The sequence below is a fragment of the Passer montanus genome, unplaced genomic scaffold (genome assembly GCF_014805655.1).
Source record: "Passer montanus isolate IOZ18808 unplaced genomic scaffold, ASM1480565v1 scaffold327, whole genome shotgun sequence".
In the NCBI taxonomy this organism is placed as follows: Eukaryota; Metazoa; Chordata; class Aves; order Passeriformes; family Passeridae; genus Passer; species Passer montanus.
In genome coordinates, this window is record NW_024368008.1 from 1 (window position 1) to 23,968 (window position 23,968).

The following is a 23,968-nucleotide window of genomic DNA, read 5'->3' on the forward strand; positions in this document are numbered from 1 at the left end:
TGATTTCCCAGGAATTTCCCATGGATTTCTACGGAATCCTGTGGATTTCCATTCATTTCCCATGGATTCCCATGAATTTCCTATGGATTCCCACAAATTTACCATGGGTAGGGTACCTAAAGGTACTTAAAGGGTACGGATTCCCACGAATTTACCATGTATTCCCATGAATTTACACAAATTTCCCATGGATTCCCATGAATTTCCCATGGATTCCCATGAATTTCCCATGGATTTCCACTATTTCCCATGGATTTCCATGGAATCCCATGAATTTCCATTAATTTCCCATGGGATTCCCACAAACTTCCCATGAATTTCCCATGGATTCCCATGGATTTCCATTAACTTCACATGGATTTCCACTAATTTCCCAGGAATTTCCCACTGACTTCTGTGGATTTTTATGGACTACCATGGATTTCCAAGGATTCCCATGGATTTCCAAGGACGCCTATTAATTTCCTATGGATCCCCAAGGATTTCCCATGGATTTATCATGGACTTCTGCGGATTTTTATGGAATCCCGTGGATTTCCAAGGTCTCCCATGGATTTCCCATGGATCCCCATGGATTTCCTATGGATTTCTTATGGAATCCTGTGGATTTCCCACGGACTTCTGTAGATTTTTATGGACTCCCATGGATTTCCAAGGATTCCCATGGATTTCCCATGGATCTCAATGGATTTCCTATGGATTTCTTATGGAATCCTGTGGATTTCCCACGGACTTCTGTGGATTTTTATGGAATCCCGTGGATTTCCAATTATTCCCACGGATCCCCCATGGATTTCCCACGCATTCCCACGAGTTTCACGTGGATTTTCCATGGATTCCCAGGAATTCCCCACGGATTCCCACCCACCCGGGACTCCCAGGCGGATTTAACCCCTCATGAGCCAGCTGGGGGTGGTCCCGGAGCCCCCCCGAGCGACAGCGGCCGCGGCTGGAAGAGAAGCGAGCGCCAGAGCGGAGAGAGAATTCCAGAGGTGAGGGGGGGGATCCAGGGGGGAAAATTCCAGAAGGGCGGATCCGGGAGGAAGATTCCGGAAGGGCGGATCCGGGAGGAAGCCCCCGGTACCTTCTGGGCCCCGGAGAAGGCGTGGTAGAAGCTGGACACGTAGGTCATGATGGCCTTCTCGTCCGGCCGCGCCGTGTTCACGATGTCTGCGGGAACCGCGGGGTTAAACTGGGAACGGGCTGGGGCAAACTGGGAACGGCTGGGGGCAAACTGGGAACGGCTGGGGGCAAACTGGGAACGGGGCCGGCGCCTCTCCCGGCTGGAATTCCGCTCCCAGGGCCCCAAATCCTGGGGATCCACCTGGAGGGGCACGGATTGGGGCGGGGTGGGGAAAATCGGGGTCAGGGCGGCTCCAGAGTGGGAGCTGGAACTGAGGGGTCCTGGAATTGAGGGATCCTGGGATTGTGGGGTCCTGGGATTGTGGGGTCCTGGAATTGAGGGATCCTGGAATTGAGGGATCCTGGGATTGTGGGGTCCTGGAATTGAGGGATCAAAGAGTTTGGAATGCTGGAATTGTGGAATCCTGGAGTTGATGGATCCTGGAATTGAGGGGTCAAAGAGTTTGGGATGCTGGAATTGAGGGATCAAAGAGTTGTGGGGTCCTGGAATTGAGGGGTCCAGGAACTGAGGGATCAAAGAGTTGTGGGGTCCTGGAATAATAAAATAAGAGAATTCTGGGATCCTAGAAGAAGAGAATGTCAGATTTGTGGGATGCCGCAATTGTGGAATCCTGGAATAATGAAACCTGAGAATTACGGGATCCTAGAAAAAGGGAATGACAGATTTATGGAATGCTGGAATTGCAGAGTCCTGGAATAACAAAATCTGAGAATTATGAGATCCCAGAAAAAGGAAATGACAGATTTATGGAATGCTGGAATTGTGGAATCCTGTAATAATTAAAACCGAGAATTACGGGATCCTAGAAAAAGGGAATGACAGATTTGTGGGATGCTGGAATTGTGGAGTCCTCCAATAACAAAATCTGAGAATTCTGGGATCCTGGAAAAAAGGAACACCAGATTTTTGGGATGCTGGAACTGTGGGATTGCACGGCTGTGGAGTCCTGCGAGTTCTGCACCCCTGGAATTACAGGACGGTGGAATCAAGGAGTTGTGGAACCCTGAGCATCCCAAATCCGGGATAAATCCACCTGGACAGGTGGGAACTGGCGCTGAGGAGGAGAAACCCAGGTTAAACCCGCGAGGAATTCCCCCTGCAGGGCCCGGAAGAGATCCCGGGATCGGCCGGACCCGGGATTCCGCGCTTACCCTCGGCGTCCAGCATCTTGGGAATGTCCAGGTACTTCTCGGCCACCTCGAAGGCGTTGTTGAGGTTGGTGACGGGGTCGTCCTGCGGGGAGGGAGGGAAGGAGGGGCTCCGTGGGCGGGAATTCCCAAATTCCCGGTTTTCCCGGGGCAGGGTCGGGGTTTACCTTCCGCAGCTTGTCGTACTCGATCAGCTCCGGGCGGTGCCGGTGGATGAGGGCGTTGAAGGCCAGCCCGTCCTTCCAGCTGGGGGAAAACGGGACTCAGATCCCGGGAACCCGCCGGGAAAACCGGGATTGGATCATGGGAACACGCGGGGAAAACCAGGATTGGATCATGGGAACACACAGGGAAAACCGGGATTGGATCATGGGAACACGCTGGGAAAACCAGGATTGGATCCCGGGAACACACGGGGAAAACCGGGATTGGATCACGGGGATCCGAGGGGAAAACCGGGAATGGATCACGGGAATCCGTAGGAAAAATGGGAATGAGATCCCGGGAACCCGTGGGAAAAATTGGGATCAGATCCCGGGAATCCATAGGGAAATGGGAGTGAGATCCTGGGAATCCGCGGGGAAAATGGGAGTGAGAGCCCGGGAATCCATGGGGAAAACCGGGATTGGATCACAGGAATCCATGGGGAAAACCGGGATTGGATCACGGGAACCCGCCGGGAAAACCGGGATTGGATCACGGGAATACATAGGAAAAATGGGAGTCAGATCCCGGGAACCCGCCGGGAAAACCGGGATTGGATCATGGGAACACGCGGGGAAAACCAGGATTGGATCATGGGAACACACAGGGAAAACCGGGATTGGATCATGGGAACACGCTGGGAAAACCAGGATTGGATCCCGGGAACACACGGGGAAAACCGGGATTGGATCACGGGGATCCGAGGGGAAAACCGGGAATGGATCACGGGAATCCGTAGGAAAAATGGGAATGAGATCCCGGGAACCCGTGGGAAAAATTGGGATCAGATCCCGGGAATCCATAGGGAAATGGGAGTGAGATCCTGGGAATCCGCGGGGAAAATGGGAGTGAGAGCCCGGGAATCCATGGGGAAAACCGGGATTGGATCACAGGAATCCATGGGGAAAACCGGGATTGGATCCCGGGAATTCACAGGGAAAATGGGATCAGATCCCGGGAATCCGCGGGGAATTTGGGAAATCTGACCCTGCCTGAGCCCAGCCCGCCCTGGGGAATGGAAGAGGAAGGGGAAGGGGAAGGGGAAGGGGAACGTGTGGATCCCACAGTCCCAGAGCAGATCCCAGAGTCCCAGGAGCAGACCCCGTGTGGATCCCACAGTCCCAGAGCAGATCCCACAGTCCCAGGGGCGGATCCCGTGTGGATCCCACAGTCCCAGGAGCAGATCCCACAGTCCCAGGAGCAGACCCCGTGTGGATCCCACAGTCCCAGAGCAGATCCCACAGTGGCAGAGCAGATCCCGCGTGGATCCCCCGGTCCCAGAGCAGATCCCCCGGTCCCAGAGCAGATCCCCCGGTCCCAGAGCAGATCCCACAGTGGCAGAGCAGATCCCGCGTGGATCCCCCGGTCCCAGAGCCGCTGCCGTGGCGTTACCCTCCACGGAGATGTCCTGGATGGCGAAGCGCAGGATGATCGTCCAGATCATGCCCAGCGTCATCTTGGCGTTCCCGTCCACGATCTCTGCGGGGAGAGCCCCGGGAAGGGGTTCCAGCTGGGAATTCCCAGGGGGAATTCTGGGACCTGGAACTGGGGGGGCTCCACACCAGCACAGTCAAAAAATTGTGGAGTCCCAAAATTAACGGATCCCACATTCAGGAATCCTGCAGTAGCGGGATCATGGGATCTGGGGATGGCGGGATCCTGGATTTATGGAGTCTTGGGACACAAAGTTCTGGAATTACGGGACCCAAAAATGATGGGGGCCAGGATTAGGGGATGCAGGATTTGTGGGGTTGCAGAACTGGAGTCACAGATCCCACTCCTTACAGAACCACGGAATGCTGGGATTCTGGAATTGTTTGGGTTGGAAAAGAGCTCGGAAACCACGGCGGGAGGAATCCCAGAGGGGAGGGAAGTGGGCAGGAACTCCGGGCTCCCCATCCCGATCCCACATTCCCAAGGCTGCCTCCAGCAGCCCCAGCCCTTGTTTTTTGGGAATTGCTGGGCCGGGGGCGGGTGCCGGGCGTCTCCCGGCTCGGGGCCGGTCGGGACTCGCTCGGCTCCGGGCACGCGGAGCGTTCCCCAGCTGGGATCCCAACAAACCGGCCCGGCCGGAGCCGCTGCCAGCCCGGCCCGCCCGGCCCCGGGGCATCCCGGGGGCATCCTGTGGGAACGGTCCTGGATCCCGCAGGGAATGATCCTGGTGATCCTGCAGGGAATGACCCCGGTGATCCCGCAGGGAATGACCCCAATCCTGTGGGAACGGTCCTGGATCCCGCAGGGAATGACCCCGCTGATCCTGCAGGGAATGACCCTGGATCCCGCAGGGAATGACCTCGGTGATCCTGGAGGGAATGACCCTGATCCTGCGGGAACGGTCCTGGATCCCGCAGGGAATGACCCTGGATCCTGCAGGGAATGGTCCCAGAGATCCCACAGGAACAGTCCCAATCCCGCAGGGAATAGTCCTGGAGATCCTGCAGGGAATGGTCCTGATCCTGCAGGGAATGACCCCGGTGATCCTGCAGGGAATGACCCTGGATCCCCCAAGGAATGATCCTGATCCTGCAGGGAATGACCCCAGATCCTGCAGGGAATGATGCCGGATCCCGCAGGGAATGATCCCAATCCCGCAGGGAATGATCCCGGATCCCACAGGGAATGATCCCAATCCCACAGGGAACGATCCCGATCCCACAGGGACAATTCCATCAAAAACCACAGAACAGCCGTGGCCTCCATGAGCAGCACCCGCTGCCTTGGAGTTTGGAATTCCCAGAATTCCTGGAATTCTCAGGCACCCCATGACTCAGTGGAGGGGCGGTGGCACCACGTGGGTTTGGGTCAAGGATAAAGGGTTTTGGGTCAAGGTTGAAGGGTTTGGGTCAAGGTTAAAGGGTTTGGGTCAAGGTTAAAGGGTTTGGGCCAAGGTTAAAGGGTTTGGGTCAAGACTAAAGGGTTTGGGTCAAGACTAAAGGGTTTTGGGTAAAGGTTAAAGCATTTTAGGTGGTTTGGGTCAAGTTTAAAGGGTTTGGATCAAGGTTAAAGGGTTTGGGTCAGGGTTCAAGGGTTTTGGGTAAAGATTAAAGCATTTTAGGTTAGGGTTAAAGGGTTCAGGTCAGGATTCAAGGGTTTGGGTAAAGGTTAAAACCCCTGAAAATCCCAAATTTGGCCTAAAGGGGTGAATCCCAGGCGGGGCCTCACCCTCAGCGCCGATGGAGACGAGCTTGACGCCCTTGCTGGCGATGAAGTCCAGGGCCTTGTTGACGTTGTTGATCTTGTGCACCCTCATCTTGCCCCGCTCGGGCTTCGGGAGCCGCTCGCCTGCAACGGCACCGGGGTCAGGCTTAAAGGGTTTGGGTCAGGGTTAAAGGGTTTGGGTCAGGACTAAAGGGTTTGGGTTGGGACTGAGGGGTTTGGGTCAGGCTTAAAAGGTTTGGGTCAGGACTGAAGGATCTAGGTCAGGACTGAGGGGTTGGGGTCAGGACTGAGGGGTTTAGGTCAGGACTGAAGGGTTTGGGTCAGGACTAACGGGTTTGGGTCAGGGTTAAAGGGTTTGGGTCAGGGTTAAAGGGTTTGGGTCAGGACTGAGGGGTTTGGGTCAGGGCTAAAGGGTTTGGGTCAGGACTGAGGGGTTTGGGTCAGGGTTAAAGGATCTGGGTCAGGACTGAGGGGTTTGGGTCAGGACTGAGGGGTTTGGGTCAGGGTTAAAGGGTTTAGGTCAGGACTGAAGGGTTTGGGTCAGGGCTAAAGGGTTTGGGTCAGGACTGAAGGGTTTTAGGTCAAGTTTAAAGGTGTTTGGGGAAGTTTCAGCACTTTGGGTCCAGCTGGGGGGTTCTTTGGCTCAGTTTAAGGATTTTGGGCCCAGTTTGAGGATTTTGGTCCCAGTTTGGGGGATTTTAGACCCAGTTTGAGGATTTTGGACCTAGCTGGGGAGGTTTTTGTGCCCAGTTTAAGGATTTTGGACCCAGTTTGAGGATTTTGGGCCCAGTGGGGGGGGGATTTGAGGCTGAGTTTGGGGGTTTTTGGGCCCAGTTTAAGGATTTTGTGCCCAGTTCAAGGCTTCTGGGCCCAGGCCTGACCTGAGATGACCTCGAGCAGCAGCATCAGCTTGAGCCCGTCCCGGAAATCCTCGTCGATGTTCTCGATCTGCGTGCCGGCCTTGCGCAGGTGGGAGTTGCACCAGGCCGTGAACGTCTGCAGGGAGGCCGGGGTCAGCGGGACCCCCGGGGGCAGCACGGGACCCCCGGGGGCAGCACGGGACCCCCGGGGTTTGGGGGGACCCCCGGGGGCAGCGGGACCCGCGGGGGCAGCACGGGACCCCCGGGGTTTGGGGGGACACCCGGGGTCAGTGGGACCCTCGGGGTCAGCGGGACCCCCGGGGTTTGGAGGGACCCCTGGGGTCAGCACGGGACCCCCGGGGGCAGCGGGACCCCCGGGGTTTGGGGCGACCCCCGAGGTTTGGGGGGACCCCCGGGGGCAGCGGGACCCCCGGGGTCAGCAGGGGACCTCCGGGGGCAGCACGGGACCCCCGGGGTTTGGGGGGGAAATGGGGAATTGGGGGCCTGGGGATTCCTCATCCCGCCGGGAATGATCCCACTGGGAATGATCCCATTGATCCCACTGGGAATGATCCCACTGGGAATGATCCCACTGGGAATGATCCCAATGATCCCATTGATCCCACTGGGAATGATCCAAATGATCCCACTGGGAATGATCCCAATAATCCCACTGGGAATGACCCTGGGTTATTGATCCCAGCAGGAATGACCCCATCCCACCAGGAATGACCCCGGGTTATTGATCCTATCAGGAACAACCCCAGGTTATTGATCCCACCAGGAATGACCCCGGGTTATTGATCCTATCAGGAACAACCCCAGGTTATTGATCCCACCAGGAATGACCCCGGGTTATTGATCCTATCAGGAACAACCCCAGGTTATTGATCCCACCAGGAATGACCCCGGGTTATTGATCCTATCAGGAACAACCCCAGGTTACTGACCCCACTGGGAATGACCCCGAGCCTTTCATCCCCCGGGAACGCCCGACCCCACAACCCCCAGCTCCAGTTATTTGTGGAGCTGGGACGGCTCCACCCCAAAATCTGCTTGTAGGGCCCCCCTTTGGGGTCAGGAACGTGCTCAGGACAGGCGCGGGACCCAGCCCCACACCCAGCGGGAAAGCGGGGCCGATGCCCCGGCTCCGGGAACGCCCCGGGGTTCCCAGGAAGATCCCAGTGCTGGGGTCACTGCGGGATTGCCGTGGGCTCCCGGGCGGCTCCGGAGCGGCGCCGGGACTTTGGCCGGTGCCAGGCGTGCACATGCCTGTGCCAGGCGTGGCCGGGCGCGGCCCCGCGGGCACCAACACGCAACACGGGCTCTGAGTCACCCAGGCTGAGAGAGAGAGAGCCCGGAAAAATCCCACAAAAATCCCGTTCTGGGATCTCCTTCATGGGCACGCACCGCGGGCCCTGGGAGATCCCACAAAGATCCCACAAAGATCCCACAAAAATCCCACAAAAATCCCGTTCTGGGATCTCCTTCACCGACACGCACCACGGGCCCTGAGTCACCTGGTCCAAGAGAGAGAGATCCCAAAAACATCCCAGAAAAATCCCAGAAAATCCCGTTCTGGGACCTCCTTCATGGGCATGCACAGCGGGCCCTGGGTCACCCGGCCTGAGAGAGATCCCAGAAAAATCCCACAAAAATCCCAGAAAATCCGTTCTGGGATCTCCTTCACCAACACCCACAACAGGCCCTGAGAGATCCCAGAAAGATCCCAAAAAGATCCCAGAAAAATCCCATTCTGGGACCTCCTTCACGGGCAAGCACCACAGGCCCTGAGAGATCCCAGAAAGATCCCAAAAAATCCCAGAAAAATCCCATTCTGGGATCTCCTTCACGGACAAGCACCACAGGCCCTGAGAGATCCCAGAAAGATCCCACCCAACACCCACAACAGGCCCTGAGAGATCCCAGAAAGATCCCAAAAAGATCCCATAAATCCCACTCTGGGATCTCCTTCATGGATACACACAACAGGCCCTGAATCACCTGGCCCCAAGAGAGAGATCATGGAAAAATCCCACAAAAATCCCAGAAAATCCCATTTCTGGGATCTCCTTCACAAAACCAACAACAGGCCCTGAGAGATCCCAGAAAGATCCCAAAAAAATCCCAGAAAAATCCCATTCTGGGATCTCCTTCACGGACAAGCACCACAGGCCCTGAGAGATCCCAAGAAGGTCCCAAAAAAATCCCAAAAAGATCCCACAAATCCCGTTCTGGGATCTGTCCCCTGGCCCCGTGGGGTCACTGGTATTCCTGGAAAGTCCCAAAATCCCGCCCCGAGCGCTCGTTCCCTTCCAAAATCCCGGAAAATCTCCACCAAATCCCGGGAATTTCTGCGCTGGGGGAACCCTCGCTGCTGCCCCAGAGCCGGGGGATTTCACCCCGAAATTTGGGAATTTGGGAGGGCTGGATGGGAAGCAGGGGGGTCTGGGGAGGGGCGGCGGGGACGGTGGAATCCGGGGTAAAATCCGGGATAAAATCCGGGCTAAAATCCGGGATAAAACCCGGGATAAAATCCGGGATAAAACCCGGGATAAAAGCGACCCCCCCACGGCGCGTTCCGGACAGAAATAACCATCCCAAAAATGCCTAAAAAAGGAGATTCCGCAGGGGCCTCTGGAATTTCCTTCCCACGGAACCGCTGGAAAAGCGTTTTCCAGGCATTGTGTCAGGGCCGGGACCCCTCCCCTGCGGGATCCGAGCCCACCCCCGCCCCAATCCCGGGATTTCGGGGCCGGGAGAGCGCCTCCAGCCCTGCTCTCACCTCAATTTTTCCATGGAAAGCTTTGGGAAGTGGCGGCAGGGAGGAAAATCCAGCAGCTCCTGCCCAGAATTCGGGATTCCAGAGCTGCAGGACCCCGAAGATTTGGGGATTTTGGGGCTGGAGAAGGGGTTTGTCCCAATTTTCATCCTTCTTTTTCCTCTGTTTGTCCATGAAAACCACTGGGAAGCAGCGGCAGGGAGGAAAAGCTGCCTCCTCTTCCTCCTTTCCATGGAAAAAGTGGGAATTTCAGGAGGAAAATGTGTTTTCCTCCCTCTTCTCCTCCATTTTTCCCTTAAAAACTGGGAATTTCAGGAGGAAAATGCGTTTTCCCCCCTCTTCTCCTCCTAAAAATTGGGAATTTCAGGAGGAAAATGTGTTTTTCCCCCTCTTCTCCTCCATTTTTCCCTTAAAAACTGGGAATTTCAGGAGGAAAATGCGTTTTCCCCCCTCTTCTCCTCCTAAAAATTGGGAATTTCAGGAGGAAAATCACTTTCCTCGCACTTCTCCTCCATTTTTCCCTTAAAAATTGGGACATTCAGGAGGAAAATAATTTTCCTCGCACTTCTCCTCCATTTTTTCCCTAAAAATTGGGAATTTCAGGAGGAAAACGCATTTCCCCCCACCCCTTCTCCTGCACTTTTTCCCTAAAAATTGGGAATTTCAGGAGGAAAACGCATTTTCTTCCCTCTTTCCCTCAATTTTTTCCCTAAAAATTGGGAATTTCAGGAGGAAAATGCATTTTTCTCCCTCTTTTCCTCCATTTTTTCCCTAAAAATTGGGAATTTCAAGGGGAAAATGCATTTTCTTCCCTCTTTTCCTCCATTTTTTCCCTAAAACCCCAACTTTGGGATGGAAAATCCCTTGGGAAGAGAGGAAAATGCATTTTCTCTCCCTCTTTTCCTCCATTTTTTCCCTAAAAATTGGGAATTTCAGGAGGAAAATGCATTTTTCTCCCTCTTTTCCTCCATTTTTTCCCCTAAAACCCCAACTTTGGGATGGAAAATCCCTTGGGAAGAAGCTGGGATGTGTTTGTGACCGAGCCAAAGGGATATTCCCAATTTTTTAAGGGAAAATCCCTAATTGTGGGCACTGGGAATGCTGCCCGGGGCTGTTTCCTGGGGAATTTTTTCCAGGAGCACCTCAGGGACAGCGATTTATCCCAAAAAAAGCCCCAAATTGGGATTTTCCTTTGGGAGCCTCCCAGAATTCCTCATTTTTGGGTCCTTTTTGGGGTTTTCCCCCCGGGGGAGCCCCGGGAATGCTGATCCTGAGAATTCCAGGTGGGAATGAGCCCCCCCCGGGGGGGTTTTGGGGTTTTTTCCTGGGGTTGGAGCCCCCAAAATGCCCAAAAAATCCCCAAAACCGAGGTCGTTAACGAGGCCTCGTTAGGGCAGGAAGGAGTTGGCTCCCACATCCCCAAATTCCCGTTAAAACGGAGCTGAAAGAAAATTCCAGAGGGAATAAAAAACTCATCCAGGCGTTCCCCTGGGCTCATTAGCGGGGGTTCATTAACGTCATTTGCATAATTAACATAATTAACGAGGCGCCGCTTGGCCGAGGAGAGGGAAAAAGGAGGAAAAATCCGAGGAAATGACCCCAAATCCACCACGAGGGGACAGAAATCTGGGAAAATGGGGAAAAACCAGGGGAAGTGATGGAAAAATGAGGAAAAGCCACCCAGAAATCAGGGAAAATGAGGAAAAAAGTGGGGAAAGTTACTTGAGCATGGGGAAAACACCAAAAATTCAGGAAAACGGAGGAAAAACTGGGAAAATGAGCAGAAAACTGGGAATGTGATGGCAACACCAGGAAAAGTGGCCCAAAACCAGGGGCAAATGATCCAGAAACTGTGAAAAATGACCCAAAACCAGGAAAAGTTCCACCAAAAAATTGGGAAAATTATGAGGAAATGTGGGAAAATGGCAAAAAATCTGGAGCAAAGTCAAAAAATTCAGGAAGTTACCCAAAAACTCAGGAAATGCAACCAAAAAATGGAGGGAAAATATTAGAAATAGTGTGAATTAACAAAATAATGGTGGGAAATTACTGAAAATCAGGAGGAAATGAGCAAAATTTGAAAAAATTACCAAAATTTGAGGGAAAAGATCACTAAAAATTAGGAAAAATGATAAAACTTTGGGGAAGACGAGCAGAAAAGAGGGAATGTGGGGATTTGGGTGGTGCTGGGTCCCACCCCCGGCACATCCCGGCTCTTGCCCTCCCCCTGGAATGTTTTTGCTGGGGTTTTTTTGGTGTTTTTTTGGTGTTTTTGCTGGGTTTTTTGGTGTTTTTTCTGTTGTTTTTTGGTGTTTTTGCTGTTGGTTTTTTGTGTTTTTGCTGGGTTTTTTTGGTGTTTTTGCTGGGTTTTTTTTGCTGTTTTTTTTTTTTTTGGTGTTTCTACTGTTGGTTTTTTGGTGTTTTTGCTGGGGTTTTGTTGTGGGTTTTTTTTGGTGTTTTTGCTGGGTTTTTTTGGTTTTTTTTCTGTTGTTTTTTGGTGGTTTTGCTGTTGTTTTTTTGGTGTTTTTGCTGATTTTTTTTGGTGTTTTTTTCTGTTGTTTTTGGTGGTTTTGCTGTTGGTTTTTTTGGTGGTTTTTGCTGTTTTTGCTGTTGTTTTTTTGGTGTTTTTTCTGTTGTTTTTGGTGGTTTTGCTGTTGGTTTTTTTGGTGTTTTTGGTGGTTTTGCTGGGGTTTTTTTGGTGTTTTTGCTGTTGTTTTTTGGCGGTTTGGGGTTTTTTTGGGGGTTTTTGGGGGCGCTGCAGGTGCGCAGGTGGGGCAGGGCGTGCCCGCATTCCGCGCGGGATGAGCGGCCACGCCTCGCAGCCCGGGGTGCGGCCCTGCCCCGAAATCCCAAAAATAAAAGGGGTTTTGGGGAGGTTCTCCAGGTGGAACAGCGGGTGCGGCGCCTCCCCCGAAATCCCCAAAATAAAAGGGGTTTTGGGGAGGTTCTCCAGTCTGCCAGGGGCCGGTTCCGTTCCCGCTGCTCCGGCCGCATTGTTGGAATTCCAGAGAATTCCAGAGGCGAACCCCGGGGCCGGACACCCAAATGCAGGAATTCGGTGGAAAAGCAGGAGCTGCCCTGGGGGGGAAAGCAGATTAGCAGATTCCCAAAAACGGGAGGAGCGGTCCGGGGCAATCCCTGCACGCCGCTCATTAACAGCTAATTAACCCCGGGCGCAGAGCTCGTCCGTGCTCCGGCATTCCCGGGAATCCAGGCGGGGAAAATCCGCCCCAAATCCTGGAAAATCCACGGGGAAAATTCCCATTCCGGGCAGAGGGGAAGCAACAGGAACCGGGAGGGAAACGTGGGAGAGGAGTGGGAAGCGCCGGGAACGGCAGGAAGTGCAGGAGGAAGAGGAGGAGGAAGAGGAGGAGGAAGCTCATCCGGCGCTTCCTGTGCCAAAAATAATCCAACTTCGCCCGGATTTTTCTTAGAAAAACCTGGAAATCGCGGTAACCACGGCAACGGAGCCCAGCAGCCCCGGCCCCGAGGGTGCCCAGGACAGGGGATCCCCGGAATGTCCCAAAACTGAGGGGATTCACCCAAAATTCCCGGAGCTCAGCCCCACACTGAGGGAAGCCGCCCCGACAGGGAGGGAATTCGCCCCAAACTTCGGGGAATTAATCACAAAACACGCGGAACTCAACCCAGAATTAGTACGTGAACTCGAGCGTGAGGGAGCTCGCAGCAAAACTCAGGGAGTTCAAGCAAGGCACAGGAACTGAACGCAAAACTCACGGAACTCACGGCAGAACTCAGGGGGGAACCCTAAACTGAGGGAATTCACCCCAAACTGAGGGAATGCACCCCAAACTGAGGGAATTCACCCCAAACTGCGGGGAGGGAACCCTAAACTGCGGGAATGCACCCCAAACTGCGGGGATTCACCCCAAACTGAGGGAAGGGAACCCCAAATTGCGGGAATTCACCCCAAACGGAAGGAATTCACCCCAAACTGAAAGAATTCACCCCAAAGTGCGGGAATTCGCCCTGAACTGAGGGAATTCACACAAAACTGAAGGAATTCACCCCAAACTGAAGGAATGCACCCCGAACTGAAGGAATGCACCCCGAACTACGGGAATTCACCCCGAACTGAAGGAATGCACCCCGAACTGAAGGAATGCACCCCGAACTACGGGAATTCACCCCGAACTGAAGGAATTCGCCCCAAACACAGGAACTGTCCCCAGCGCCGGGAGTGTCTCCAATGATTAACCCGGAACACTCCGGCGCCCGCTCGGAATTCCGGGCCAGCCCCTCCCAGCTCCCGGCGGTTCCCACGCCCGAGGGTCCCGGGTTTTTTTTTGGGGAGGGGGCGATGGAGGGGACCCCCCGCAGGTCCCGATGTCCCGGGAAGGCGGCGGATCCCGGCGGATCCCCCTTTCCCCAGTGCCCTTTATCCCGTCCCGCAGCTCTCCGGAAGCTTCTCCGCCCGGAATTGGGGGGGGGGTGGTACCCCACCCCAAACACAGCCCTGGGGGTCCCCAAAGTGCCCCCCCATCCCAATTACGGGGGTCTCTCATGCTCTGACCCTGCTCAGGGACCCCCCAAAAGTCCTGATTCCCACCCAGACCCGGCTCGGGGACACCAGGGACACCCTGAGCCCCCCAGACTCCTCAGGGACCCCTCAGAGATGCCCCCCAAAGGTCCTGACCCCCTCAGATGTCCCTGCCCCGGGTTGGGACCCCTCATGAACCCCCTCAGGGACACCCCCGGCCCCCTCGGGGACCCCTCAAGGGAACCCCTCAGACTCGAATCCCCTCAGGGACCTCTCAGACACCGCAGGATCCCTCACGGATCCCCTCAGACACCTCAGGATCCCTCATGGATCTCTCACACACCACAGGATCCCTCATGGATCCCCTCAGACACGGCAGGATCCCTCAGGAATCTCTCAAACACCCCAGAATCCCTCATGGATCCCCTCAGACACCCCAGATTCCTCACGGATCCCCTCAGACACCCCAGGATCCCTCAGGGATCCCCTCAGACCCACAGGATCCCTCATGGATCCCCTCAGACACGGCAGGATCCCTCACGGATTCCCTCAGACATGGCAAAATCCCTCACTGATCCCCTCAGACATGGCAAAATCCCTCATGGATCCCCTCAGACACCCCAGATTCCTCACGGATCCCCTCAGACACCCCAGGATCCCTCAGGGATCCCCTCAGACACGCCAGGATCCCTCATGGATCCCCTCAGACACCCCAGATTCCTCATGGATCCCCTCAGACACCCCAGGATCCCCCGTGGATCCCCTCAGGGACCCCCCGGATCCCCCTGCCCCGAGCTCTGACGCCTCTGGGACCCCTCAGAGACCCCTCAAACCCTCCAGACCCCTCAGGCTCTGAAATCCCCTCAGGCACCCCTCAGCCCCTCACGATCCCCGCTCAGTGACCCCCCCCAGCCCCCCCCACCTTGCGCTGCTGCTTCTCCCAGGCGGGGTCCAGGAGCAGATCCCGATCCCAGTCGTCCTCCTGGGCCATGTAGTCGCCATTGGGGCCGGGCCCGTTCCCGCCGTACGGGTGGGGCTGCCCCGCGCTGTGGTAATCCACCATTATCGCCGCCCTGATGTCGCGACAGGCGGCGCGCCCACCGCGCCGCGCGCGCACGGCCCGGGCGGAGCCACGCCCCCCGCCCTCAGGCGCCACAGGGGGGCCCCGCCCACCGCCCTCACGGAGCTGAGGCCACGCCCACAGCTCATTAAAAACCCGCCCTCAGGCGCGCCCCAAGCCACGCCCACTCAAGGCCACGCCCGTTCAAGGCCACGCCCACCTCCCCTCAGAAGCCCCCCCTTCCATTTTGACGACCCCCAAGAACGAGCCCAGTCCCGCGTTGGAGCCTCTTTACTGGTTAAACTGGGCAGGGTCGGGGTTGGGGGGTTGGAATTGGGGGGTCCGTGTTGAGGGCTCGCTCCTGAGGGGCTCAGAGAGAGGACGCCATGATGCTGGACACACCTGGGAGAAGAACGGGTGAGCTGGGGGGGCGGCCAGGACATCCATGTAATTCCAATCCCCCTCAGAAACCCCTGGGCCTCTCCCGTATCCCTCCCCAGACCCCCAAAACCCATCCAAAACACCCTCAGGAGCCTCCTGTATTGCCCCAACCCCTCTCCAGATCCCCCAAACTTCCTCCAGGACCCCAAAATCTCTGTGGGATCTCCCTGAATCCTCCCAACACCCCCCAAAACGCCCTGAGGAGCCCTAAACTCCCCCAAAACTTCCCTAAACTCCCACCAGGATGCTCCAAACCCCCCCGCCCCCCAGGACCCCCAACTCAGGAATCTCTCAAACACCCCAGAATCCCTCATGGATCCCCTCAGACACCCCAGATTCCTCACGGATCCCCTCAGACACCCCAGGATCCCTCATGGATCCCCTCAGAGACCCCAGGATCCCCCGTGGATCCCCTCAGGGACCCCCCGGATCCCCCTGCCCCGCGCTCTGACGCCTCTGGGACCCCTCAGAGACCCCTGAAACCCTCCAGACCCCTCAGGCTCTGAAATCCCCTCAGGCACCCCTCAGCCCCTCACGATCCCCGCTCAGTGACCCCCCCCAGCCCCCCCCACCTTGCGCTGCTGCTTCTCCCAGGCGGGGTCCAGGAGCAGATCCCGATCCCAGTCGTCCTCCTGGGCCATGTAGTCGCCATTGGGGCCGGGCCCGTTCCCGCCGTACGGGTGGGGCTGCCCCGCGCTGTGGTAATCCACCATTATCGCCGCCCTGATGTCGCGACAGGCGGAGGACGCGCCAGCGACACCGACCCGACTCGGCCCCCCCCCGCGCCCCGACTGCGCACGCGCCGCCGCCCGGGCCGCGCCCACCGACGCCCACTCAAGGCCACGCCCGTTCAAGGCCACGCCCACCTCCCCTCAGAAGCCCCCCCTTCCATTTTGACGACCCCCAAGAACGAGCCCAGTCCCGCGTTGGAGCCTCTTTACTGGTTAAACTGGGCAGGGTCGGGGTTGGGGGGTTGGAATTGGGGGGTCCGTGTTGAGGGCTCGCTCCTGGGGGGCTCAGAGAGAGGACGCCATGATGCTGGACACACCTGGGAGAAGAACGGGTGAGCTGGGGGGGCGGCCAGGACATCCCTGTAATTCCAATCCCCCTCAGAAACCCCTGGGCCTCTCCCGTATCCCTCCCCAGACCCCCAAAACCCATCCAAAACACCCTCAGGAGCCTCCTGTATTGCCCCAACCCCTCTCCAGATCCCCCAAACTTCCTCCAGGACCCCAAAATCTCTGTGGGATCTCCCTGAATCCTCCCAACACCCCCCAAAACGCCCTGAGGAGCCCTCAACTCCCCCAAAACTCCCACCAGGATGCTCCAACCCCCCCTCAGGACCCCCAACCCACTGTCGAAGTCGATCTTCTCCACGATGTTCTTGGGTTTGATGTTCTCCTCCTGGTTGGAGATCAGGATCCGCCCCGGCTCTGGCTCCGTCCACCCGTACTTGCTCATCCACACCCTCAGCTGCGACTCTGGGGGGCACAGCGGGGTCTGGGGGGGCTCGGACACCCCCTAGAGACCCCCCCATGGCCCCTCAAACCCTTCCAGACTCCCTTGCACCTCCCCAGGACCCCTCAAAATCCCACCCAGGGCTCCCCAAACCCCCTCAGGACCCTCCCAAGCTCCCTCCAGAACCCAATTTCCCCCTGGGACCCCCCAAAATCCCACCCAGAGTTCCCCAGACCCCCTCAGGACCCTCCCAAGCTCCCTCCAGAACCCACCTGGGACCCCCCAAATCCCCCCCACGAACCCCAGCCCCTCACCTGAGAGGTCCCCCAGCATCTCGGCGAGCAGCCAGCGGTCGATGTGCTGGTACGTGATCCCCACCACGTGGCAGATGACTGTGGGGACCCTCACGGTGTCACCGAGCCCCCCCAAAACTGCCCAGAACCCCCACAACGCCCCCAGACCCCTGAACAACCCCCTGGGACCTCCCCAGAATCGCACAAACCCTCCCCAGGATGTCCCAGTTCCCTTCCCAGGACCCCTCGGTACCCCAAAACCCCCTCAGGGACCCTCAAATCCCCCCTGAAGCACCCCCAGGTTCCTCCAGGAACCCCTAAAGATAACCCAGGACCCCCAAAACCTCCTCAAGATACCCTCCAAACCCCTCCAGGACCCCCAAAACCTCCCCAAAGCCCCTGAAGATTCCCCCCCAAGCCCCCCCAGGACCCCCCTCACATTTCCTGACGGAGTCCTCGAAGCCGGTGATCCCCTCCAGCAGCTCCATGTTCTCATCCAGCGCTTGCTGCCGGAATTCCGGGGGTCACCCCCACGTTTAGGGCTCCCCCTGTGCCTCCAGGACCACCCCCCCCGGGTTTTGGGGACCCCAGTTTTGGGGGGCTCACCCAGAAGGACTGGAAGTGGCAGGTCTCCAGCAGCTCCCCCAGGTACAGGATCTGCCGGATGGGCCGCTCCTCCTGCTGCGGTTTGGGGAGGTCAAGGGAAAATTTGGGGGAAAAAAGGGGGAGGGCAGGTGCCCCCTGGGCTGAACCCCAAAAACCTCCCTCCCCCAGGCCCCCAAATCCGGGTTTGGGGGGGATTTTGAGGGGAAAACCACCAGGTTTGGTGTCTCTGGAGTGGGACTGGGAGGCGTTGGGCAGGGAAAGGGGGGTCCCTGGGGAGGTTTGGGGGGTCCTGATGGAATTTGGGGTTCCCTGGGGGATTCCTTCTGGAACTGGAGAGCTACCCCTGGATTTGGGGGGTTCCCTGGGGGCTTCCCCCAGATTTGGGGTGCCAGGATACATGGGCCCCCCCCAGGTTCCTCCAGGAACCCCTAAAAATAATCCAGGACCCCCAGAACTTCCCCAAAGTCCCTCAAAATTCCCTCCAAACCCCCCCAGGACCCTCAAAAGCTCCCCAAAGCCCTCAAGATTCCCTCCAAAGCCCCCCAGGACCCCCAAAACCTCCCCAAATCCCCTGAAGAATCCCCCCAACTTCCCCTAAAACCTTTCAGGACCCCCCAAAACCTCCCCAGGACCCCCCAAACCTCCCCAAAGCCCCTGAAGATTCCCTCCAAACCCTTCCTCGGTCATGCACTTGCAGAGGGTGAAGCCCCCTGGATTTGGGGTTTCCCCTGGGGGTTCTCCCTGGATTTGGGGTTTCCCCTGGATTTGGGGGTTCCCCTGTGTTTGGGGTGCCCCGTTTTTGGGGTCCCCCTGTTTTGGGGTCCCCCAGGATACGTGGGCCTGGTCGATCATGCACTTGCAGAGCGTGAAGTCGGTGTGGGGCAGGTTGGTGAGCGCCTTGAGCAGGATCTGCGCCGTCACCCCGGTCTGGAAGAAGGCGGGGTTGAACTGGTACCTGCACAGGTGAGCCCAGGTGAGCCTGGGGGGGGCTCGGGAACCCCCGAACCCCCCCTGAGCCCCCCCAAAATCCCCCCCAGCCCTCACAGCTTCAGCACGGCCAGGTTGGCCTCCAGGTCGTAGGCGTTCTCCTTGGCCTGCGTCTCCACGTAGCGCTCCAGCGTGGCCAGGTTCTCGGGGTTGTACCTGTGCAGGTGAGACTGTGACACACCTGGGACCCCCCGAGACCCCCTGGGACACACCTGGGACCCCCTGGGACACAGCTGAGACACACCCAGACACAGCCCAGCCCCCCCAGGGCACAGCTCCAGCGTGGCCAGGTTCTCGGGGTTGTACCTGTGCAGGTGAGACTGTGACACACCTGGGACCCCCCGAGACCCCCTGGGACACACCTGGGACCCCCTGGGACACAGCTGAGACACACCCAGACACAGCCCAGCCCCCCCAGGGCACAGCTCCAGCGTGGCCAGGTTCTCGGGGTTGTACCTGTGCAGGTGAGACTGTGACACACCTGGGACCCCCCGAGACCCCCTGGGACACACCTGGGACCCCCTGGGACACAGCTGAGACACACCCAGACACAGCCCAGCCCCCCCAGGGCACAGCTCCAGCGTGGCCAGGTTCTCGGGGTTGTACCTGTGCAGGTGAGGGGGGGTGTGACACACCTGGGACACACCCAGACACACCTGAGACCCCCTGGGACCCCCTGAGACACAGCCCAGCCCCCCCAGGGCACAGCTCCAGCGTGGCCAGGTTCTCGGGGTTGTACCTGTGTGAGGGGGGCTGTGACACACCTGGGCACACCTGGGACCCCTTGTGACACACCTGAGACCCCTCCTTACACACCTGGGACCCCCTGGGACCCCCTGAGACACAGCTGAGACCCCCTGAGACACACCCAGACACAGCCCAGCCCCCCCAGGGCACAGCTCCAGCGTGGCCAGGTTCTCGGGGTTGTACCTGTGCAGGTGAGGGGGGCTGTGACACACCTGGGGCACACCTGGACACACCTGGGACCCCCTGAGACACACCTGGGAGCCCTCTTTACACACCTGAGACCCCTCCTTACACACCTGGGACCCCCTTTACACACCTGGGACCCCCTGTGACACATCTGAGACCCCCTTTACACACCTGAGATCCTCCTTACACACCTGGGACCCCCTGTGACACACCTCAGACCCCTCGTTGCACACCTGGGACCGCCTCAGGGCCCCCAGATCCTCTCCCAGTCCCCTCCCAGTGCTCTCCCAGTGCCCCCAGTCCCTCCCAGTGCTCCCAGTACCGGTCGATGCCCCGCAGCAGCTTCCCCACGTTCGCCCGCATCTGCTCGAACAGCGCCATGTTCGCGGCTATTCCGGAAGGGACGTCACAGCCGCTTCCGCTTCACTACGCTCCCTGGCCACGCCCACAGTGTGAATGACGTAATGTCTCCTGGTCACGCCCTCCGCGTTAACCACGCCCCTTCCCAGTACGGGCCGCGTCCCGGACTGGGCGAACTGGGGCGGGAATGGAGCGATAGTCCTGGGAAGGACTGGGACAAACTGGGATTATAGGGGATCGTACTGGGCTTGTTCAGGAAGCACAGTGAGACCGTGCTGGGGTTATACTGGAGCCGTACTGGGTCCTACTGGGACTGCAGTTGGCTCGGCTTCAGACCGAACTGGGCTGAACTGGGAGGCAGTGGAGGGGTCGGTGACGACCCGGGGATCCTCGGCGGTTTTGAGGGGTCCCAGGGGGCTCCCAGGGAGCTCCTGGAATGTCACATTTTTCACCTTTTTCCCCCCTTTTCACTCTTTTCCTCTCATGTTTACTACTGTTTTCCCCTCGTATTTTTCACCTTTTTCTCCTCAGGTTTGCCGCACTTTCCCCCTCAGGTTTCCCCCCCTTTTCCCTTCACGTTTCCCTCTTTTTTCCTTTCATGTTTCCCTCTCTTTTCCTCTCATGATTCACGCCCTTTTCCCCCTCACATTTCCCTGTTTTCCTCTCACAGTTCTCCCCCTTTTCCCTTCATGGTTTCCGCCCTTTTTCCCCTCATATTTCCCTGTTTTCCCCTCACATTTCCCCCCCCCCCATTTTTTCCTCATGGTTTCCGCCCTTTTTCCCCTCATATTTCCCTGTTTTCCCCTCACATTTCCCCTCATGATTTCCACCCTTTTTCCCCTCACAATTCCCACCCATTTTCCCCTCACATTTCCCAGCCCTTTTTCTCTCACATTCCCCCTTGTTTTCCCTTCACATTTTCCTCCCTTTTCCCCTCATGATTTCTGCCCTTTCCCCCCTCACGATTCACAGCCTTTTCCCCTCACAGTTTTCTTTTCTCCTCATGTTTCCCGCCCTTTTTCCCCTCATGATTCCCACCCTTTTCCCCTCACATTCCCCCCCTTTTCCCCTCATGATTTCCCACCCTTTTCCCCTCACAATTCCTGCCCTTTTCTTCCCTCATGACTTCGGCCCTTTTTTCCCCTCACGTTTTCCCTTTTGCCCCTCACATTTGCCCCCCCCTTTTCCTCTCTCTTTTCCCCTCACGATTCATGGCCTTTTCCCCTCGCAGTTCTCTTTTCTCCTCACGTTTCCCACCCTTTTCCCCCTCACGTTTCTTGCCCTTCTCCCCTCACATTTTCCCCTTTGCCCCTCACATTTCCCCCCCTTTTCCTCTCTCTTTTCCCCTCACGATTCACAGCCTTTTCCCCTTCATATTTCCCTCTTTTCCCCTCAGCATTCCTGCCCTTTTCCCCCTCACGTTTTGCGCCCTTTTCCCCCTCACGTTTCTCACCCTTCTCCCCTCACATTTTCCCCTTTTCCCCCTCACGTTTTCCCCTTTACCCCTCACATTTCCCCTCCTTTTCCTCTCTCTTTTCCTCTCATGATTCACGCCCTTTTCCCCCTCCTATTTCCCTCTTTCCCCCTCAGGATTCCTGCCCTTTTCCCCCTTACTGTCCCCACCTGCCCCGTGTGCTCCGTCTCGTCCTTGTTGATCAAATACATCAGGAAAAACCTGGGGTGGGGGGTGGAATCCGGGGGTGTCAGAGGTCAGCAGGGACCCCCAGCCCCCTGCAGGACCCCCCAAAAGCCCCCCGAGACCCCCCCCAGGCTCACATGTAGTTGGCCAGGTTGTGCTCCTCCAGCGTGTGGGTCTCGAAGCCGTGGGGCGTCGTGTCGAAATAATCGCTCCCGATGCCGCAGATGAAGCATTTCGTCTGGGTAGGGGGCCCGGGGGGGTCAGAGAGGGGTCTCTGCACCCCCCAGCCCCACCTAGGGGGGGGTCCTCACCTTCCTCTGCCCCCAGACTCACCTCCATGTCCTCCTTGACCTGCTCCTGCTGGTCCCGCAGCTCCCCGAAGGCGTCGATGATCAGACCTGGGGGGCACAAAATGGAGGGGTCAGAGGGGTGGGACACAACATGGAGGTACAGACCCCCCCCCAGATCCCCCCCAGGCCCTTCCAGAACCCCCAAAGCCCCCTCCCCACGCCCTGCCAGGCCTGCCCACCCTGGATGATGGCCAGGAGGATGACGATGACGAAGAAGAAGAAGGTGATGTCGAAGACCACCCGGTAGAGCTCGTAGTCGTCCCCCGCAGGGTCCTCGATCTCGTCCCCGATGCCGCCCCCGGCCCGGACCCCCACGTACATGTGGAACAGGTAGCACTGCAGGGGGCACAGGGGGAGGTCAGGGACCCCCGGAGAACCCCAAAAATCCACCTGGAGACCCCCCCGGGACCCCCTCTCACCGTCATCATGTCGTCACACTTCATGTCGGGCTCATCCTCATCCTCGCTCTTGTTGTAGAACTTGCGGAAGAAGTTGAAGGCCACCACGGTGTACAGGTAGACCACCACGGCCAGCAGCCCCACCGTCATCACCAGCTGGGCACAGAGGGGTCAGGGGGGCTCGGGAGACCCCCGCCGAGCCCCCCCTCTCCCAATGCTCCTCAGTGTCCTCCCAGTGCCTTCCAGTCCCCCTCAGTGCCCTCCCAGTACTTCCCAGTGCCCCCCTCAGTGCCTCCCAGTGCTCTCCAGTGCTTTCCAATGCTCTCCCAGTTTCTCCCAGTGCCCCCCAGTGCCCTCCCAGTGCCCCCAGTGCTTCCCCGTGCCTCCCAGTCCCCCCCAGTGCCCTCCCAGTACCTCCAAGTGCCCTCCCAGTTTTTCCCAGTGCTTCCCAATGCCCTTACAGTGGTTCCCAGTCCCCTCTGGTGCCCTCCCAGTCCCCCCAGTCCCCCCCAGTTTGTCCCAGTGCCCCGTACTGGGCGTTGAGCACCAGCCGGTCCCACTGTCCCTTGACGACCAGGGGAGCCCCCAGACCCATGGGGTGGGTGTCTACCCCCTAGGGCCACCCAGGACCCCTAAAATGCCACCATTAGACCCCAAAACTCCCCCAAATCCCTCCCTAGGACCCACCCAGGGGAGCCCCCAGACCCATGAGGTGTCTGACTACCCCCTAGGACCACCCAGGACCCCTAAAACCCCCCCTTAGACTCCTGTAGGACCCCAAAACTGCCCCAAATCCCCCCCTGGGACCCACCCAGGACCCCTAACCCTCCCCTTAGCCCCCCACAGGATCCCAAAACTCCCCCTGGGACCCAGCCAGGACCCCTAACCCTCCCCTTAGACCCCTATAGGACCCCCAAACTCCCCAGATTGCCCCCCCAAAGTGCCCCGGGTGCCCACCAGGTGAGCAGGGAGCTGTCGGGGGGGGCCCTGCGCTCGCCCTGCGCCCCCATTTCCAGGCTGGCCAGGTCCATCCCCAGCAGCTCGGCGATCCTCTCCCGCCCGTAGATATCCCCGTACTTCTCCATCACCTGGAGACCCCAAAATTCACTGGGGGGACCCCAAAATTCACATTCGGGTCCCCAAAATGGAGGGAAAAGTGCTCAAAGTGTCGGGGGATGCCTCTGAAATGTGGGCAGGGGGTGGCAGCCCCAGGACCCCTCCTCACCTTCCTCTTGATGAACTTGTCCCAGTAATTGCTGGGGAAGGATCTGGGGGGGTCAGGGCAGAAAAAAAGGGGGGGTCAGTGGGGGTGACGCCCCCTTCCCACAGCCCAGCTGGGGCAGGGGGACCCCAGGGGACCCCAATTGGTCCCACTGGACCCCCCAGGGACCCCCAGCACCCCCCTAAACCTCTGTGAGACCCCCCAAAACCCTCAGACCTCCCTTCCAGCCCCTCCGGACCCCCTGGAACCCACCCAGTGCCCTCCCAGTGCTCTCCAGTACCCCCCAGTACCTCCCAGTGCCCTCCCAGTACCTGCCAGTGCCTTCCAGTCCCCTCCAGTGCCCTCCCAGTCTCTCCCAGTGCCCCCCAGTGCCCTCCCACTGGCTCCCAGTGCCCTCCCAGTGCTCTCCAGTGCCCTCCCACT

At 58.0% G+C, this 23,968-nt stretch overlaps 3 protein-coding genes across 4 annotated transcripts in view; all 3 read right to left on the bottom strand.

The window, feature by feature from the left end:
- Positions 1–880: 880 nt before the first annotated feature.
- Positions 881–16,095, bottom strand: LOC120505124 (alpha-actinin-4-like). The gene is made up of 8 exons (XM_039715363.1): positions 16,028–16,095; positions 14,721–14,876; positions 6,537–6,651; positions 5,659–5,778; positions 3,841–3,975; positions 2,460–2,554; positions 2,296–2,377; positions 881–1,170 (listed from the first exon to the last, which is right to left on the bottom strand). The coding sequence occupies exons 2-8, from the start codon at positions 14,859–14,861 to the stop codon at positions 896–898; spliced, it is 963 nt and encodes a 320-aa protein (XP_039571297.1). The 5' UTR covers positions 14,862–14,876; positions 16,028–16,095; the 3' UTR covers positions 881–895.
- On the bottom strand, positions 15,132–20,013 carry EIF3K (eukaryotic translation initiation factor 3 subunit K). 2 transcript variants are annotated; one of them, XM_039715362.1, is made up of 8 exons: positions 19,899–20,013; positions 18,701–18,799; positions 18,491–18,611; positions 17,657–17,731; positions 17,490–17,556; positions 17,072–17,149; positions 16,655–16,780; positions 15,132–15,260 (listed from the first exon to the last, which is right to left on the bottom strand). In XM_039715362.1, exons 1-8 carry the CDS (start codon positions 19,955–19,957, stop codon positions 15,229–15,231), a joined length of 657 nt encoding a protein of 218 aa, XP_039571296.1. In that variant the 5' UTR covers positions 19,958–20,013; the 3' UTR covers positions 15,132–15,228. The 2 variants fall into 2 exon arrangements, with proteins under 2 accessions (XP_039571296.1, XP_039571295.1); XM_039715361.1 differs by lacking the exon at positions 15,132–15,260 and adding an exon at positions 16,221–16,347.
- Positions 19,966–23,968, bottom strand: part of LOC120505122 (ryanodine receptor 1-like) — a gene marked incomplete at its 5' end in the record, with an annotated part of 41,907 nt that continues 37,904 nt past the window's right edge. The window contains 9 exon segments of the mRNA XM_039715359.1: positions 19,966–20,112; positions 21,536–21,611; positions 21,713–21,813; positions 21,909–21,973; positions 22,105–22,261; positions 22,345–22,626; positions 23,011–23,039; positions 23,255–23,411; positions 23,549–23,591. Of these exon segments, the coding sequence (XP_039571293.1) occupies positions 19,966–20,112; positions 21,536–21,611; positions 21,713–21,813; positions 21,909–21,973; positions 22,105–22,261; positions 22,345–22,626; positions 23,011–23,039; positions 23,255–23,411; positions 23,549–23,591 (1,057 nt within the window).

Bases quoted from the DNA above. Each gene is read 5' to 3' on its own strand.
- LOC120505124 (XM_039715363.1), bottom strand. From the start codon at position 14,861: ATGGTGGATTACCACAGCGCGGGGCAGCCCCACCCGTACGGCGGGAAC. The intron at 6,652-14,720 runs GTGGGGGGGGCT...GCCTCCCTGCAG, and splicing joins GGGAGAAGCAGCAGCGCAAG to ACGTTCACGGCCTGGTGCAA. The intron at 1,171-2,295 runs GTAAGCGCGGAA...CGGTTCCCGCAG, and splicing joins CAAGATGCTGGACGCCGAGG to ACATCGTGAACACGGCGCGG.
- EIF3K (XM_039715362.1), bottom strand. From the start codon at position 19,957: ATGGCGCTGTTCGAGCAGATGCGGGCGAACGTGGGGAAGCTGCTGCGG. The intron at 18,612-18,700 runs GTGAGGGCTGGG...TCACCTGTGCAG, and splicing joins AACCTGGCCGTGCTGAAGCT to GTACCAGTTCAACCCCGCCT. The intron at 17,557-17,656 runs GTGAGCCCCCCA...GAATTCCGGCAG, and splicing joins GCCACTTCCAGTCCTTCTGG to CAAGCGCTGGATGAGAACAT.